At 36.7% G+C, this 18,737-nt stretch overlaps 2 protein-coding genes across 6 annotated transcripts in view; one reads left to right on the top strand and one right to left on the bottom strand.

The window, feature by feature from the left end:
• The window catches only part of ORC3 (origin recognition complex, subunit 3), a 61,095-nt gene extending 57,641 nt beyond the window's left edge, over nt 1-3,454 (bottom strand). For all 5 annotated transcript variants that reach the window (XM_008590608.1, XM_008590609.1, XM_008590612.1 and 2 more), the window contains exons 1-2: nt 3,373-3,454; nt 55-109 (exon numbers count right to left, since the gene is read on the bottom strand). In XM_008590608.1, coding sequence (XP_008588830.1) covers nt 55-109; nt 3,373-3,396 — 79 coding nt within the window. In that variant the 5' untranslated portion in view covers nt 3,397-3,454. The remainder of the gene's footprint in view (nt 1-54; nt 110-3,372) is intronic.
• A 123-nt stretch (nt 3,455-3,577) lies between these two features.
• Nucleotides 3,578-18,737, top strand: part of LOC103606017 (probable arginine--tRNA ligase, mitochondrial) — a 55,585-nt gene continuing 40,425 nt past the window's right edge. The window contains exons 1-2 of the mRNA XM_008590607.1: nt 3,578-3,645; nt 16,131-16,204. Of these exons, the coding sequence (XP_008588829.1) occupies nt 3,610-3,645; nt 16,131-16,204 (110 nt within the window). The 5' untranslated portion in view covers nt 3,578-3,609. The remainder of the gene's footprint in view (nt 3,646-16,130; nt 16,205-18,737) is intronic.

The following is an 18,737-nucleotide window of genomic DNA, read 5'->3' as shown; positions in this document are numbered from 1 at the left end:
AAAGTTTAAGAAGAAGGGGGAGGGGCTAACAAATCTTATATTAAGACACCTTACCTATTGGCACAGAGACCTTTCTCTTCTTGAAGTCTGGCCTAAACACAAAGCATCCCTATAAAAACAAAGAAAGAAAAAAAGCATAAAGTCAAAGTAGCCAAGGAGCAAATAAATCTGATTACCAAGTATTTTACAGGTAAGCAGTTTAAAAAACCTTTTAAAAAGGAGGGAAAACATTTATTTGAAGTTCTAAGAAATCATATTATTTCTTTCTGAATTACAGAAGAAAAATTCTTAAATAACAAGAAGACCATTCATTTCTTTCCCCTCCCTCCCATGGGATGCCCATCTTTGATTTTGTTCTCTGGGACCTGATCTAAGATGCAGACTAAGAAAATAAAAACTAATGAAATATAAGTCCAAAAAAGTTCCACTATCATAAAATGTAGAGGAGAAAGAACATTAAAACTGTACATTAAAATGAATATCAAGAAGGTTGAAAACAGTGACACTCTCCCATCCCAAAGAAATATTTATTTAATTAAACTCCAAGTATCTAGAACCTTGACAGGAGATAGATAATTTTGGCTATTTTTTCACCCTACATAGCTTTCTTCATCTGATAAACTCTTATTCATTTATCCATTAAAGTCTGACTCAAAATTCACCTCCTCTGGGAAACTTTTGCCTATTTTCTAGTCAGAAGTGCTCCTTCCCCTGAGACCTCACAGTACTTGAATATCTTTATTTTGCTTTGTTTTAAATCATTTTCATTGTGTATCACAGTTATTTACCAGTGTGTCTCCCCCAGTGGATTGTAAGCACCTTTGGAGCACAGGCTGTTTTTTATTTGTAATTATTTCCCTAATGTTTAGGATAGTGCTAACATACACATTAGGCAATCAGTATATGTAATGAATAAATGCTTGCCAAGTAATTTCCCTGATAATTTCCTGGCTAAATTTAGTTTCATATTATTATTTGAATAGTGGTACATAGCCCCCAAGTTACTGGTCCTAGTCTATTCTACCAATCCTCAAGCCATGCATCATGGATAGCTTCTTAAAGATTTCCATTTATATGGAAAAAGAATGAAAGAAACAAACCTAGGAAAAGTAGTCTCAGGAGAGTATTAAACACAAAAGTGGCCGTTCTTGATTACAGCTTCCAAATTAAGAATTGTACTTACATCTCCAACTAATGGAACTATGTGAAATACACATACATATGTAGAAAAATCAATCACTAAATTTAACTAGGAAATTACCAGGGAAATTACTTGGTGAGCATTTATTCATTCCATATACACTGGTTGCCTAATGTATATGTTAGCACTATCCTAAACATTGGGGAAATAATTATAAGTAAAATAGTCTGTGCTCTGAAGGTGCTGACAATCTACTTCGGGAGCCAGACTGGTAAATAACTATGATACACCATGACAAGCTTGTCATTGCCTTCTTTCCATATCCACCTGCAATTCAGTGAATGAAAAGGAGCACGATATGAAAAGTGCCCAGAACATATCCTAATATAAGGCAGTGGTAGTAAATGGGTAACCACTTCGAACAGCTGGTCAAGTGATAGTGTTTGAGATGGAGGAGGAAGTCTAGTAGGAGAGCCAACAACCAGAAAATATCATGAGGAAAGAGAAGTGAAAATGTTTAGTAGGTTAAACAAAAACAAAAACGAAAACTAGCAGTTCCTGAAATTCCTGAAATAGTCTTTGAAGGTTCATATTTATTTAAGGTACACTTCATAATCATCCCAATACAGACCAAAATCTTACACTGTCAAAAATCTTTCCTGAAAAAAATCTTACATTCTGCAAGATACACAAAAATAAGGGGTGCTTATGCAACAAATAGGTTTAGAAGATATACCACACAAAAACTATAGAACTTTCTAACCAGATCCAAACAGAAACAGTATCAATCTTAATAAAAATACTAGTACAGTTAAATCTATTCTGGCATTTGCACCTAGCATCACCGTCGGTCCTTTGTAACTTTAAACCCTACGGCTTGTACTTCCTCCTTGAGATGGAGTCTTGGAAAGCACTGCTCTCCATAGACCATTTTAATCAAAAGTGAAAATTAGAACCATGATATACAGCCTTTTTCATTAATCCACTGTTTTAACATAGGGAGAAATGTCTTTGCAGCTTCTTCATCTGCATTTTAAACTTCATCAGATAGCTTAACTTCAGGGGATTCCTGCTGCATTTATAATAGAACTAAAGATCTTAATTTACACGGTCCAGGGCAGTGCTGTCCAATAGAACTTTTTGTAATGATGGAAATATCATGTATCTGCACTATCGCTACACATGGCTACTAAGCATTTGAAAAGTAGCTAGTGCGACTGAGAAACTGAATTTTAAGTTTTACTTAATCTTACTTTATTTTAATTCAACTTTTAATAGCCACGTGTGGCTAGCACCTACCACATTGGATAGTACAGCTCCAGGGTTTATCTTCATACCAACTGCAATATGAGGAGATCTATGTGACCTCCTCCCACTCCACCCATCCACATTCATATATGCTTTACTTTTTCATTTTCATTTTCCATAATGCTCCCGCTCTTTTTCTACTCTGCAATTACACTTATTTTTCAGTTCCTTTAATATGCCATTTTTTTCCATCTTCTGGGCCAAAGAGCATGTTAGTCTCTTTCTCCTTTTCCCCCCAATCCTTTGCCTGACTTCTACTTATTTTTCAAGTCTCAGCCAAAATGTCACTTTCTCCAAAAAGCCTTCGGCGATCCCCGGCAATTTATATTATTAGGTTCTTCCCACATTTCTCTTATCTCACTTGGAACTTTTTTCCTTGCTAACACTTATCACAACTTGTGGTCATGAGTTTATCTGTGTTTAATGTCTTTCTTGAGTGCACAGACGGAGTATATTTTGCTTACCGCTGTATCTCCGTACCTAACGGAGTGGTTGGCGCACAAATACATATTCATGAGAGGGAAAAAGGAAGGGAGACTGGGGCATATCCTCAGAGCATCCCACCTTCACAGACCAGAACTTAAAAATCCTCCTAGCCACACCACAGGGCAGATCACGTCCTCGCTCTCCAAACAAAGTTGGCCTCAAGTGGACCTGGAGTAAAGACGCCTCGGCTCGGTCCGCGGCTCCCTGCCCTCGAGCTAAGGAACCGAGGCCTCCTAAACCTCCGATTCATACTTTCTTCAGAGAGGAATGAGGCAGTGTGGGAGCCCCAACGAGCAGGAGTAAAGACGCCTCGGCTCGGTCCGCGGCTCCCTGCCCTCGAGCTAAGGAACCGAGGCCTACTAAACCTCCGATTCATACTTTCTTCAGAGAGGAATGAGGCAGTGTGGGAGCCCCAACGAGCACCAGTCCCAACGTACCTTGGACACTGAGGAGGTGGCCATGGTCCCAGCGTCTGGGCTGAATCCAGCTGCACTCGGGATTTCCCGCGCGCCCTCGCGGCAGCAGGGCAGAGGTTAGCAACGGGCCACCAGGTTTCCTGATTGGCGGGCGTCTTCCTCCGGGGCGGGCTTCCGGCGCGCGGAGGCGGAGCGTGCGGAAGAGGGCGGGGCGAAGCCCGGGCCCTAAGGGTCCGAGAGAGCGTCCTAGAGCCCGACATGGCGTGTGGTTTCCGCAGATCCATCGCCTCTCAGGTATGGATACAGGAGCGGGCAGAAGGAGGGGCCCGGCGGAGCCATGGACCCCAAAAACCTTTCACCGCTGCTAACCAGTTCTCAGTTAGTGGGAAAGTGGGTTCCGCGAATCCTGTTTGTTTCTGCCACCTCCTTACCCCCTTCTCTGGAACTCCTGAGGCAAACCCTGTACAGGGTTGTGGATGTGGCCGAGAAAAGTTTCTCAGGGTGAAAAGTAAACCTTGAAAGGTACTTGTTTCCCTCACTCCTTCCCACGCCACAGCTTTGTATTCTTCACGCGGGTGGAAAGTCGTTAGGACATGATTAGACCCTGTGGAAACCGGTGTTCCTTACACTTAGTGAAGCTGGTGATGGATCGGAATTGCCATTCAAAAGGATCTAATTTAAAGGCTCATTATTTTTCTTGCAGTCACTTTGGCAGCCTATCGTAGACTTATTTTTGGTAACTCCCAAAGAAAAATACATGAGATACTTGAGACCCTGGTTTTCTTGGTTCGGAATCATAATTGAACAGCTCCGTAATGAAGAAGGGAATAAAAAACTGCACCACAAATCTGGAATTCATCAAAAAGAATTTTTAAAACTCATTGGCCACTTACAGAATTTTGCAAGGAAACTTTCTGCTACGGGCTTTACCAAACCCTTTTTGTTTTTATTAATGGACATATCAGTGGACATATTTTGCACAGTATATAATTTGGCTCATTTTTACAGTTCTAGACATTTGTGGGGAAATCCCCCTGCTCTTTATGCTTATAGGTGTACTGCCCTGTTCAGTGCCAGCTCCCCGGATATCACCAGCACAATCTTTTGATAAAACAAAGCTGAGTTTATTGCTTACTGGGGTAATGGAGAACACCTCTATAGAACTTTGGGAAGGCAAGGTCAGATTTTATTGAGAATTTGAAATATGGTTCAAGACTGGTCTTTCAGTGGCAAAGGGTTGGGGAGGAGGGGTTGGGGAAAGATGGCTTGATTAGGATTGGATACTGATCTTGATATAAAAGTTTAAGAATGGTGGAAAGAGCAAAGCAAGGAGTGCAGGGAGTCTGAAAGCATAAACTGTAGATGCTTTCTATCAGAAGTTTCTATAATGAACAATCAAGTTACTTGTTTGGGCAGGAGTCTCCTAGAATAATAAAGTTATGCTACTGGAGACAAAGAAATAATAAAGTCATGTTAATGTAGACAGTAAACTATGTGTGGAGTAGGTACTTTTGGACCTCAGTGTCCAAGCTGTGTGTGTATAGGGGACTGGGGGGTAGATGGTTTTCATTAGCCTTTAGGTTAAGATAGTGCCATGACCAGAAACATATTGTGTTTCATTTTGGAAATGCTTTATTCTTCCTTGTGAAGAAGGTTAGTTGGAGAAACAGGAACTAATATATTTTGAGTACATAATTGTGCTAGTTACTTTACATTCACATTGAAGCTCCATGGCAACCTTGTGATATAGAAGTATTAACCCTATTATACATTTGAGCAAATTGAGATCCAGAGAGGTTAAATAACATACCCAAGTCCACACAGTCAATAAATTCAAGAGTTGGTTTATGAACAGAGATCTAACTTCAAAATCGGCTGTTTCCTATACACTATGCTATTTACTTTGTAAAGGTAAGAAGCACAATCCGATCATTAAACAGAATCTAATGGATTTATATGGCAAAATAAATTAAACAAATATATATTTCTCTGAATATGCAGTTGTTGGGGATGATCTGAAACTTGAGGATAAATATGTGCAATACTTAGTACCTTTATGAATGAGTATAGTTTTGCTAGTTTAGGAATGAAGGAATGTATCACATGCAATGGCACATGCATTCAGCAAATTTAGGTTTATGAGTCTACAGTTTTCTAAGACCTGCCATCTGTCCCAAGGTTGAAGATCATGAATAGAACCAAAGGTTTCTGCCCCGAAATGGCTCCAGACTAGCTTGGGAAACAGATGTAAACAGGTAATTGCAGTGCAGTCTGTAACCACTATATTAGAAGCAATGTGCAAAGTGCTAAGGAAACTTGGAGGAGAAAGCTCCTAAGTATCAGGGAAGGCTTTGTGGAAAAGGTGATGTTGGGGCTCAGTCTTGAAGGGGGATGGGTGGGAGTGTGCCAAGTGAATAGGGTGAGAGCTTGGGATGGGTAGGGTATTCCAAGAAGAACATGTGCGTAAACAGGCATATATGGAAAGCATGATATGTTCACGGAACCACAATATTTGAGCATGACCGAAGTTTAGTGTATGCCTCTGATGCCTCACTTCAGCAAGCCCTGTTGATTCTATCTTCCAAATATATCTGGAATCCATTCCATCCACTCTTTTCCATCCCTGAGTTCTTTTATAATGGGCAGTAAGCATGTCTGCCCTCTTCTCTGGAGTGAGACACTGTTTCTGTCTTGCAAATCCATTTGCTATGCAGATATCCTTAAAAAGATAGTCCAGAACAAAGGCAATTTGTGCCTTGCTTACAAAACCCACAGAAACGTTGAGTCCAATAGAGATTTGTCTCTCTATCCTAAGCACAGTGGTATGCATTTCAGTGTACAATACTTGATATTATCCTATTTAGCCTTCTCAATCATCCTATGATTTGTATCATCTTTATTTATAGAGGACACTGAGATTCAGGTAGATGAAAGGAATTATCTGAGGTCTCAAAGCCAGAACTCTTTACATTTCTTTCCAATTTTAGTATATGTGCTGCCGAAGCGAGCACAGAACTCTTTACATTTCTGTAGAATAACAGTCATAGAATGTCCAGCACTATGTCTGGCTCAGAAACATAATAATAGATTGTAGATTTGTTTCCTTTCTCACTTCTTTTTCATTTAGGTTTTGACATTAAGTTTAGATTTAGCTGGCTCATTTTAATTTATTTTTGCTTTTAATATTGAAGTAATTTCAAACTTACAGAAAAGTTGTGATAACAGAAAAGTTGTGATAACAGTATGAAAAACTCCATACCACCTTTATCCTATTCACTAATTATTAACACTATGCCACATTTGTGTCATCATTCTCTCTACATCTATCTCTATGTATTTTTTTCCTCTATGATTTGAGATTAGGTTTCACACATCATGCTCCTTTGCCTTTTAATACATAATTATTTATATCCTAAGAACGAAGCTTATCTTACATATCCACAATAATTTATTACAGTTACATAACATTGATAAAATATTTTAACCTACAGTTTATATTCCAGTTTTGTTGATTTTTTTTCCAACATAGGATCATGAATTGCATTTAGTTGTTATGTAGCTAGTACATTTTAAGTAACCTTATGCTCTCCTAATTAACTTATATTTACATAACTTGTTAGAGGAGATACAGTGCTAACGTGAATAAGAAGACAGGCTTCCTTGACTCTGCTGATGAGTTTTATTCTCAGATTTCAGGTGTGGCCTCAAGAAGCAATTAAACTTGTTGACCAATTGTCATCTAGTCTTAAGGTGAAAATTTATGTTGGGAAGATACTCATCCACATGCAGGTGAACAACAGTGTGTGTGCTTTGCTCCTAACCTATTCTCACAAGCCCACCAGCATTCAGTTCTGCTTGAAACCACAAGTTATACAAGAGCCATGCTATATTTCTTTCATTATAAATAACTGGTAATAACTTGCCCTCTGAGTCCTTTGGGAAGTTCTTTTCTGAACTCTGAAATTTCAATCATTACCTTGTTTGCTTCTTGTATGCATCTTGGAGCTAATCCAGACCTGTTCCTGAAGAAAGTTTCTGCAAATATGGGAGGGCTTGTGCATTGGTTCTAGGTGGCAGACATGCAGAGCCTGACCTGGTGGTGTTAGAATGTCAAAAGTGAGGAATGACCAGGGGTAATTGACAGTTTAAGTAATTTAAGATCTGGAAGAGTGATTGGTAACCTTTTAAGAATTATAAGACTTATGGCCTTGTAGACTATTATATGGATAAAAATATAGAGCCATTTCATAAGAAGATGTCAGTTCTGGCACCTAGTCTGGTTGCTAAAGCATATAGATCTCTTTTTTCATTACCAAAACTGGGTTTTTATACAATTAGCACAGATTTTGATCTTGAAGCGGGCAAGGTTAGTGCCTAACTGAATTTAATACCTGTCTAGAACCAGACTGATGGGATATTTTTTGGCTTTGTATTCAGTATCTGGGTATTAGGCGTAAGAATCATGTTTGCCTGTGTGCCAGGCACATGGATGGTTGAGAACTGCCCACAAGCTTATTGATTAATGTGCTTTCACACTGGATGCTTTCAGATCCAAAGATCCTGTTACATTCATATTAGAATCTCTTGTTTGAGGTTCCCAAACCAGATCTGGCAGCTGTGGATTTTCTTTTTGTTGTTGTTGTTGTGGCTGGCCTCTATGGGGCTCTGAAACTTTGACCTTGGTGGATTTTCATTTTTGATACTCTCTTAAGAAGCTATTTCTGCTTTCAAACTCAGATGTGCTCCTGATTCAATTTTGTTAGTTTATTTCTCAAGGACCTAATATTTTGTTTGAATTCAATGAAAGGAGAAACCTAAGTGCAATTCAAAGAATTATTGATATGTTTCCTAAATGAGTTCTCTCCAGATTAGAAAAGTGATTGTGAAAAGCATTATTACAATTTGGAGTGTTTTTTTAAAAAAATCTTGATGTTTTAGATTTAGACAGTCTCAACCCCTGCCATGAGAGATAAGGACATTAGTACTCTCAAAGCATTATTACAATTTGGAGTGTTTTTTTAAAAAAATCTTGATGTTTTAGATTTAGACAGTATCAACCCCTGCCATGAGAGATAAGGACATTAGTACTCTCAATTGGTCTAACTTTCTTCTACCTTTACCAATTTGTGTAGGATAACTTTTACTCAAAGTTTATAGTCTGTTTTTATTTCTCTGTTAAAATTTTTTTTTTTTTTGTCCTTTTTGTGACCGGTAAGGGGATCGCAACCCTTGGCTTGGTGTCGCCCACACCGCGCTCAGCCAGTGAGCACACCGGCCATCCCTATATAGGATCCCTATATAGGATCTGAACCCGCGGCGGGAGCGCTGCTTTGCTCCCAGCGGCCGCACTCTCCCGAGTGCGCCACGGGGTCAGCCCATCTCTGTTAAAATTTTAAGCTTTCGTGTTATAGTCCTTTATTATTTCATTTTCATTGAGTAACTTCTAGCATATTTTATTTTGTAAAACTTTTTCCTTTCATCAGTATGAGGCCTCAAGCAGTCAGTTTCAATAGACCCTTCTTGCCACCTGTGCTAATCCTAGATGAAGCACAATGCAAGGAGAAACAGGTTTAGCTAAGGGGGAAAAAAAGAAAAAACCCTGTAGCTAAGGAAACCCACAGACCACATTCCCATCTGAAAAAGCTCTAAATCCAGTCTCAGGGATGAGTCATACCAGTGTGCAGTCAAGTGTAGGACTGCTGGTGGAGTGATTAAGAACATTGAACATGGGAAACTTAGGTTTAAATCCAGCTTCTCCTCTGATGGATTTGTAAATTCTCTGTACCTCATCTGTAAAATTTGATTTACCAATTATTTAGCTACCTTACGGGCTTGTCATCAGAATTCAATGAGTTAATATACTGGAGTGGTTAGAATTGTGTTTGATGTTATGTATGCCTCCGATAAATATTAGCCATTTTTATGTTATATTAGAATGACTGAGGGTGGGGTATTTTGAGTCTTCCTCCTTTCCCCTCACCTCCCCAGAAACTTTCTGGTGTGGGGAACCTAACCATCATCCATTACCCCAGGTGAATGCTTTAACCCCACTGGAAGTTAGAGAAACAGAAAGCTACATATCTAAGCCCTGCTTAATTTTCAATAGAAATTCCTTAAAAGTACTTTTATAAAGTTGTGGTTTGGTAAAGAAAAAAAAAATCTCATTTTTGGAAAAATAATGCCTGCCTATTGTAAAGAATTAAGCAACAGAAAAAGATGCAAAGAATTAAAAGAAACTCCCAATAAATAATCATATGTTAATATTGATTGACTTTTATTTTTAGATATATTCCTATGTAGATATAGAAGCGGAAAAAAAGGAAGGAAGATAGGAAGGAAGGCTTGATAGATATGCTTTTTATAAAAACAGGGCTGTGATGTAATGAGTTTTTATTTTTAGGGTTTTTTTAAGTTTTATGATGGAAAATGTTTAACATACTAAAAGTAGAATACTGCTATTCCTCGTGTACCCATTACTGAAATGCTGTTTTAAATAAAAAGTACTAAACATAGTTTTGTTTGAATTCAATGAAAGGAGAAACCTAAGTGCAATTCAAAGAATTATTGATATGTTTCCTAAATGAGTTCTCTCCAGATTAGAAAAGGGATTGTGAAAAGCATTATTACAATTTGGAGTGTTTTTAAAAAAATCTTGATGTTTTAGATTTAGACAGTATCAACCCCTGCCATGAGAGATAAGGACATTAGCACTCTCACAATTGGTGTGTAGGATAACTTTTACTCAAAGTTTATAGTCTGTTAATCATATCTGCCTACTGTGTCTTTTATTCATCTTATATTGCATTAGATAAGATGCTTACCACCTGTCACTTTCCTGATGTATGGCTTAATTGACTAGATTTATTTATAAGTAGATTTTTCAAGAAAGGCTCATGTATGGTACTTTGTTTTTTTCAACTTTACTTTTTTTTTTTTTTGTCTTTTTCCGTGTCCGGCAACGGATCGCAACCCTCAGTGTCGCCCCCGTACCGGACCAGGACCGGCAACGGGATCGCAACCCTCGGTGTTGCTCAGTAGACTCATGTATGGTACTTTGTTTTTTTCAACTTTACTTTTTTTTTTTTTGTCTTTTTCCGTGTCCGGCAACGGATCGCAACCCTCAGTGTCGCCCCCGTACCGGACCAGGACCGGCAACGGGATCGCAACCCTCGGTGTTGCTCCCGTGCCTCGCTCAGCCAGTGAGCGGGAACCGGTCTGTATGTGGGATCCGAACCCTCGGGCGGGAGCGCCGCCGCACTTCCCAAGCGGCGCACTATCCAGTGCACCACCGGGCCGGCCCTCAACTTTACTTTTTAAAAAAAAAAAAAAGAAATCATGACTTCTCAGCTAAAATAGTCCTAGAAGTATAAAAAGGAGGCTTAATGTTAGAAAATAAGCATGTTTAGAAATAATACAAAAGTGGATTTAGAAATAATGTCAAAAATCTTTACTTTAGAACTCACCGGATTGTTCCGATTTTGAATTTTTCTCCTGATGCCATAGATACAAATGTACAGAACAATCCTAATGTTATTATAAAATTTTCCAATTTTCATGTTGTCAAGTAATTCAGATTAAAAAACAACTGAGCAGATGAAATAAACACACCAATTTGCATTCCGCTGAATGAATCTAGTCCTATATAATATGATTATTAAATTATTTGCTTTAAGCAGAACATGATCTTTGTGACTGGGTAACATGGCTACAAAGTACAGAACATTTATTCCCCATGGAATTTTCTTGATTGGCTGCTTTGTTTTTGAAATTTACTAACTTAACCAGGAGGTATCTCAGTGTTGAATTTTCTATATTTTCCTGACATGATCATTTACTTTGGTCTGTGGATTTAGTTTGTTTCTTTTTTTAATGAAATATTTAATCATAGAGAAGAATATAGTTAACATCTATGTACCCATCACCCAGCTTGAAGAATAAAATATTACAAATACTATAGAAGTCCCCTGGGTACCCATCCTTGGTTGCAAACTCTTTCCTCACATAAGAGGTAATGTCAATCTTGAAATCTGTGTTTATCAGACCTGTGCATGTCACTCACTACCAATGAATGTATCCCTAAATATGTAGTATTATTTTGCAAGTTATTAAATTTTATATAAATGATATCAAACTATAGTTATTTTTATGCAGCTTGGGTTTTTTGATTTGCTTGGCTCAATTCTGAAAAAAGATTTATCCGTAATTATGCATAGAGGTCTAGTTCTTTGATTTTACTGCGGAATAGTGGGCCATTGCAGTAATGTACCACCATTTAGATTTGGTTCTTTATTTCAGGGAGGTTCTCCCCTTTTTGGAATACAATGCCCTATCTCCCATTACTTTGGTGATGCCTCTGATTCCAGCTGCCACTGGTGTGGCTAGTTCCACGTGTGCTTCCATTCGCTTATTGCTAACAGCATCTCATCCTGTCTGAAGCTTGCTGGTCCCAGCACATACTTAGCTCCCATGTGGTGAAATTACTTTGGATAGAGAATTCTGATAGACATTGTCTATGCTTCTTAAGAGTTGCATGGAAATTGAGCTCCATTACCTATAGCAATTACCTTGATGGCACAATCTTACATTAACTTTTTCCTCCTTCCCTCTCACTTAATCACTTCTGCTGGTGGGAATCATCTCCCAAATAAACTGCCTGCACACAAGTCATTTTCTCAGGCCCTGCTTTTGGGAGAACCAAGATATATATCTATGAATACTTTTTATTTTGTTGGAGAGGGGAGGGTTGTTGATTTATCTCTATAGCCTCTGATAGGTTACACCAAATTAGGAGACCTGCCAAATAAGGCTCCTCCATAGTGCTGCAGAATCTTATATATCTTTTCTTGGTTTTCACTTTTAAAGTTTGTGGCTTTGGGCTTTGTCTCTCTATCCTTAAGTATTTGCTGCTGGAGAACTAATCTACCTATCTTCCTTTCTGTCTGCTTGCTTGTTTGCCAGTCTTTATTTTTTTTGTATGTTAGGGACATCAGTTTTCCTAAGGTTAGCTATTATTATGACTATTCTCCTTTGTGTTTCTTATTAGTTTTATAATAAAAAAGTTTGAGCATCAATTTATTTCATTTTAAGACTCCCTTTTTAATCTCACTTTTTTTTTTAATCTTGTCTTTTAGTTCTTATTTACTGTACAAGTATTCACATTCTCAGAATGTTTCAAAACCTGAAGCATTTGTGAAGAATGTCTTTTGTATTCATTGGGTTATATTTTTCTTATGGACAGAGTTCTTTGATATCTTGTATGCCATTTTCTTTACATTCTGTCTTTCTTTCAGTCTGTCCCTCCTTTCTTCCTCTCTCTTTTTCTTTGAGCCTTTCAGTTTATTTACCTATTTGCGATGCCTATTCTTGACAGCCCTGCCCAGACTTCCTATTTGTTCATACATTGTTTGGATGACTTCACTCCCTGTGTCAGATTTGTTCTGGCTCATCTCAGTTTTGTGGTTGCAAAAATACAAACTCTATGGCCTCTCGCTCCTCTTTTGTCTCTCTCTCAAATAGGCTGTAGTGACCTGTACATATTATTCCTGAATTCTGAGTTGGCATATTAAATTTTTGCTAACTAGCCCTGATATTTTTCTATCTTCCTATAAAAGTTCCTCTTCTGATTCTAACTGCTCACACAACACCATATCAGTGTTTACTCCCTGTAATTGGGGAACGTATTGCATTTCCATTGGGAAGGTCCTTAGTGTGCTACTCTTGAATTTTTACTTCTGCTGGGAAGTGCTGCAATCCATTTTCTGTTTTATTCATTCTCTTCCATAGCTGTGCAGCATTTCAAGAGAAAAAATAATGGAATTCTTTCAATTTGTTTCTCTCCAGTTTGGGGGTATTAACATGAAGACCAAGTTAAGAACCTTGCGAAACAGGGCTGCTTCATTCTGCTTCAGAATCTGTTGTCTTTCCTTGGCCTTCAATTTGATGTTTATGACTTTGAACTGTGCCTATCCTATGTATTTGCTACTGGAGAACCAACCTACCTATGTTACTTTCTTTCCTTCCTTTCTTCTCTTTTTAATTTGATACTGCATGGCAGTCAGGAGATGGGAGATTATGTGAAGAAGCCTTTGTTCCACTACTTCATTCCAGAAATCTTTCACTTTGGGTCGCTGTGATTTTTGTTATTGTTTTTCTTTAATTGTGGGAAAATACACTTTATGTAAAGTTTCCCATCTTAACCATTTTTACAGTTCAGTGGCATTAAGTTAAATTGACATTATTGTGCACCCATCACCACCATCCATCTCCAGAACTCTTCATCTTGCAAAACTGAAGCTTTCTATCCATTAAATAACACTACCCATCCCCCCTTCTCTTTTGTTTTTGAGTTTATATCATATTAAGAATGTTTCTGTGAATTTTATGAAACTAACATTGAAGATGTTTTCTATTTTGGTATTCATATTTTCATATGAGTAAGATAACCTGGTGTTAGAGTTACTTTTATCCATGTCCTCACGAGTAAGATAACCTGGTTTGTTTCCTAAAACAAAATTTTAGGAAATTTTGTCTCTGACTTGTTAGATCTATTACTAGGTAAAGCATGCTGTGTACTTTCGCTTTGTGCCTTGGTTGCCAAGAAGCATAATAACTATCTTTAGCTTAGGTTTTCTGGTATAATTTTATACCTGCATTTTATTTTTATGTGTTTAAGTCTCTCAGAGCCTTTTTGGATCAAATGAAATATAGTAAATGAATGAAGTGTTTTTAAGTAGTTTTTAGTTTACATCAGAAAAAATTTTTTGTGTCATTCATTTGAATGTAAGCATCTTATTGCTACCTAAGTTCACAATTTGTCAGCTGAAATGCTTTAAGATTGGCCTACATCACTGAGTTTTATTTCAGCAGGATTAAGTTGGGTTTAAGATAGGCAGAAAATCTTAGTGGTCATGGTTAGGTTTGGGAGACCTTATGTCCAAAATTAACTAAAATCTTTTAAAGAGGGAAGGAAATAATATTTATTACATGCTTATTATGTAATATATTTTTCTTACTTAAACCTCAATGGAGCCCTAGTTTATTATTTAATAGGCTTATTATCCCCATATTTCAGATATGAAAACCTGAGTTCATTCATGTACAATGACTTTCTGAAGGTCTCATAGCTAGTAAAAGTGGAACTAGAATTTGGATCCTTTTTTTCTCTAAAAGAGGTTATAATAGAACCTTTAATAATATTGTATTTTTATTGGTAGAAACATTTCATAGTATAAACATAAACTGTTATAGCCTTTATTCTATAAATGCTTTGGAAATATTTATCCACTCTGGGAATATATCCTAAGGAAATAATCATTTTGTAGAGGATAAAGTAATTCACTTCCTAAAACCTAAAAATTAAAAAAGAAAGATTGTACCCTGAGATTTAAATTTTAAAAAGTCAACATATACTAGGCCAATACAGAAATGTACAAAGCATCTTAAAGATAAATGATAGCTCCAGGTCTGCAGTTTTGGGGCATTTTTAATGTTTATGGAATTCCACAAGTGACTTCTTTACTTTTCCTGTTTTCCCCGTTACTTCCTTTCCCTTCTTCTAGCTCTACAGCCATGGCTTGTGCGTGGATTAAGGAGGTGGGGAAGAAAAATGAAGACATTTTAAAATTTATTATGGCTGTGCTGCTATTTTACTATTTTGTTTTATGCATTTCTCATTGAAGGGAGATATATATATATATACACACACACACACACACACACACATACATGCCGTATATATATGGCGTAGGGATTGAGTGTAGGTCCTGGTTTTAGATAGCCTGTGTTTACATCCCAGTTTTTCCGCTTAGGCAAGTTACATAATTCTTTGTTCATCAGTTTCATCATTCATGGAACAAAGGCTATAATAGTACGATAGTCACGGGATTGCTGCAAGAAAAAATTGAAGCATATCAGACATACTTGTCATCTAAGAATCGTTAAATACATTGGGAATGTCTCTTCCGACAAACATTGAGTTTCTGATAATGGCAGTAGTTCACAACTTTGGCTATGTATTACAGTCACACAAGGAGCTCTACAAAAATATAAATGCCCCCATCCCTACTATTCTAATGGGTAAACCTTCAGTAGGGCCCAGGGATCAGATTTTCCCCATTATTTACTTGTTTGCTTATATATTTACTGAGTGCCTTAAGACTTTTGTCTGTTTTGTTCACTGCTGTATTCCCAACACCTAGAACAGTGTTTCGCACATAGTAGGCACTCAATAAATACTTTTTGGAAAAATATTTCAAAATGTTTTATTTATGAAAAAATAAATGAATTATCTTTGGCTGCTCAGTGGATCATTCCCTCTTTTTTATACAAAATTTTTTTGAACTTATTTTTAAATTGACAAAAAATTCATCCTTTTCTTTTTGGCGGCTGGCCAATACAGGGATCTGAACCCGTGATCTTGGATGTAACAGCTGTGCTCTAACCAGCCGAGCTAACTAGCCAGCCCCCAAAATTCATCCTTTTTGATGAACAGTTCTATTTTCTACTTTTTGGTCAAACCATGTTCTCGCTCTCAGTCCCTGGCAACCACACATCAATTATTTATTCTTACAGTTATGGGCTTTCCGGAAAGTCAAATGAATTCAGTCATACACTGTACGCCCCTTTGAATCTGACTTCTTTCACTTAACACAATGCTTTTAAGGCATGTTCATGTTTTTCAGTGCGTCAGTATTTTATTCTTTTCATTGCTAAGTAGAATTCCATTGAATCTAAAACAAGTGTATCTACTATTTTGACCAATTTTGCTTTTTGCTTTTTAGCTTTCCAAAGTGTTGGAACTTCCACCTGAAAACTTGATCAAGTCAATATCTGCAGTTCCAATTTCCAAAAAAGAGTTAAGTATAATATATGTAACAATCTAAAATGTTGCTGACTTTTATATACCAAAAAAATTGTTACTCTTCAATTTACAGTAGTCTTTGAAATTAAGCATATGATATGATTCATTATATTCAACCTTTTATTCCCGTTGAATAATATTCCCATTAAATAATTTAATTAAAATCTGTATTTTAGATACTCTGTTGTGGAAGATTATATTATTATTGTTATGTTAATTATTTTTTTATGCTAGTAACTTATTATGGGAAAGTCTGTGGGAATGAGGTTCAAATGTAATTCTGTAACAATTCTTTAGGTTTTTGAAGACATGTTAAAGACTGTACAACCATCTGATGGTAGAGTACTGTTGTACCATATTTATCTGCTAGTTTTTGTGTTGTTTTTGTTTTTCTCCTTTCCATTTGAGGACTATCAGTATAGAGAACTGTTGGTTAGAACTACATACAACTGATAGTTGCTTCCTTGGATGCCGGGAGATATCACTTTCTTTGTGTTTGGTCAACCTAATCAATACTTGTTTACCATTTGGGTAGAAAACTTCAATACTTGGATAAAATACCCTCTCAGTCAATTAATAATAAGAAATTAGCTACATAGCAGGCATTTAAGCCCTAAACTTTGGAAAGATGTAAAGATATAATTATCGGTCCCATCATGTCTTTGTGCTTTGTCACAGGACTTTAAGATAGAGTAGGATGAATATTCTTGTTCTCAGAATAGGACAAAGAAAGAAGTTGAAAAGGAAGAGAAAGGCTACATTTGGTCTTGTAGTGAAACACAGCATCTATAAGATGGCCTGCTGCAAGTTCCTTTACACTGAGTTTCAAGAACAGAGGCAACCTCTAAGGGCACCTTGTAATTATATGTAATTGGTAAATTTTTCCGAACTTATTACTTATTTCATATAATCTGTAAATGACATTCTACATAATACAGAGAATGTCTCAGTTTTTATTTTGTTTCAAAGGCCTCTAATAATAAGCTGAACTATCTTGGCCCATCTTTTGAGAAGAATTTCCTTTATTTGCCTCCACTTTAACAATTTGAAATACTAAGACTTTTGGTTTATAAAATACAAATATTGGGGAGGACCTCAAAAATTTTCTGGGCTACAAGTCTAAAATTTTGCATATTGTTTACTTAAAACAAAGGAAACCTCTATCATTTTGCCATAATAAGCTCAGGTATCCTCTATAGTACTAAAACCAAGCCTAAATATTCTATATTTCTAACTTTATTCTAGAATGCTATTAATTGCCAGGAGAATTAAGAAATATTATTTTTGTTAATGTGGCTTATCTAATGTGAATCAGTTTGCTCACTTCGACTAATTTTCTCAATTGTATTTTCAACTACGGTGGAATTCCTATATAATATTGATTGTAAGAGACAGAATTAACAACTTTATTATAGACCAGTAGCTCTCAAGTTTATGGACCTCTCACTAACCAACACTGTAACAGCCCCTCAGCAGTAGTGGGAAATAGCTATTGCTTTTTAAACTTATTTTTTTAATTATAAAAAATATGAAAGTGGATGGACAAGTTTAATGAACCATGTGTGCCCATCACTTACCATTGTTTTGTTTCACTTATACCCCTACCCACTCTCCTCCTCCACGTTAGATTATTTTGATATCTACTGCATTTGATAGCCTAGGTGTTACATCTTTTCAAAGGGGTTTTTTCAAATTAATTTATTTTTGTATCACAAAAACAAAATAGATAATCTCTTTAAGGAAATTCAGAAGAATAAGAAAGAAGTTCCCAATAGTCTTAACTACAGTAAGACAAAATGTTAGCAAGTTGGTGTATTTTTTTTTCTCTTTGAGTAAGTTTTTCAAAAACATAGCTATGAAACTACATACAAAAATGTAAAATTTTTGAACTCTTGTCTCGACATTATTCTTTTTTTGTAAATATCACTTTTTAACAGTGTAACAATCTAACATTCCTCTGTTGATGGGCATTTAGATTATTTTCAGTTCTGACTTTATACATAATTCACATGCAAGAATCACCTTTTTAAATAGACAAAGCAAAAGCGTGTAACAATCTAACATTCCTCTGTTGATGGGCATTTAGATTATTTTCAGTTCTGACTTTATGCATAATTCACATGCAAGAATCACCTTTTTAAATAGACAAAGCAAAAGCTTTTTTGTGGGTATGTAATTAAAAACAATGTAACAGTCTGTATTTATTTGTTTATTTATTGTGGTTGGGAATCTGAACCCATAACCTTAGTGTTATAAGGCTGTGCTCTAACCAACTTGAGTTAACTGGCCAGCCTAAACGATGTAACAATTTAACCCTCTGTTAATGGACATTTAGATTCTTTTCAGTTCTGATTCTGTACATAATTTATTTGCAAGAATCACCTATTTAGATAAAGCAAAAGTTCCTTGTGGGTGTGTAATTAAAAGCTCCCAAAAGGGAAAACCAGGAAATAGGTTAAGTCTGGTTGATCTCTCTCACCTCCCTGAAGCATTGCCTTCTCTCTTGGGCCTTTCTTACTGGCCAAGA

Source organism: Galeopterus variegatus, unplaced genomic scaffold, assembly GCF_000696425.1.
Source record: "Galeopterus variegatus unplaced genomic scaffold, G_variegatus-3.0.2 Scaffold6228, whole genome shotgun sequence".
Lineage (NCBI taxonomy): Eukaryota > Metazoa > Chordata > Mammalia > Dermoptera > Cynocephalidae > Galeopterus > Galeopterus variegatus.
Note: the sequence above shows the minus strand (reverse complement) of the source record. Positions and strands in the feature narration are given on the sequence as shown.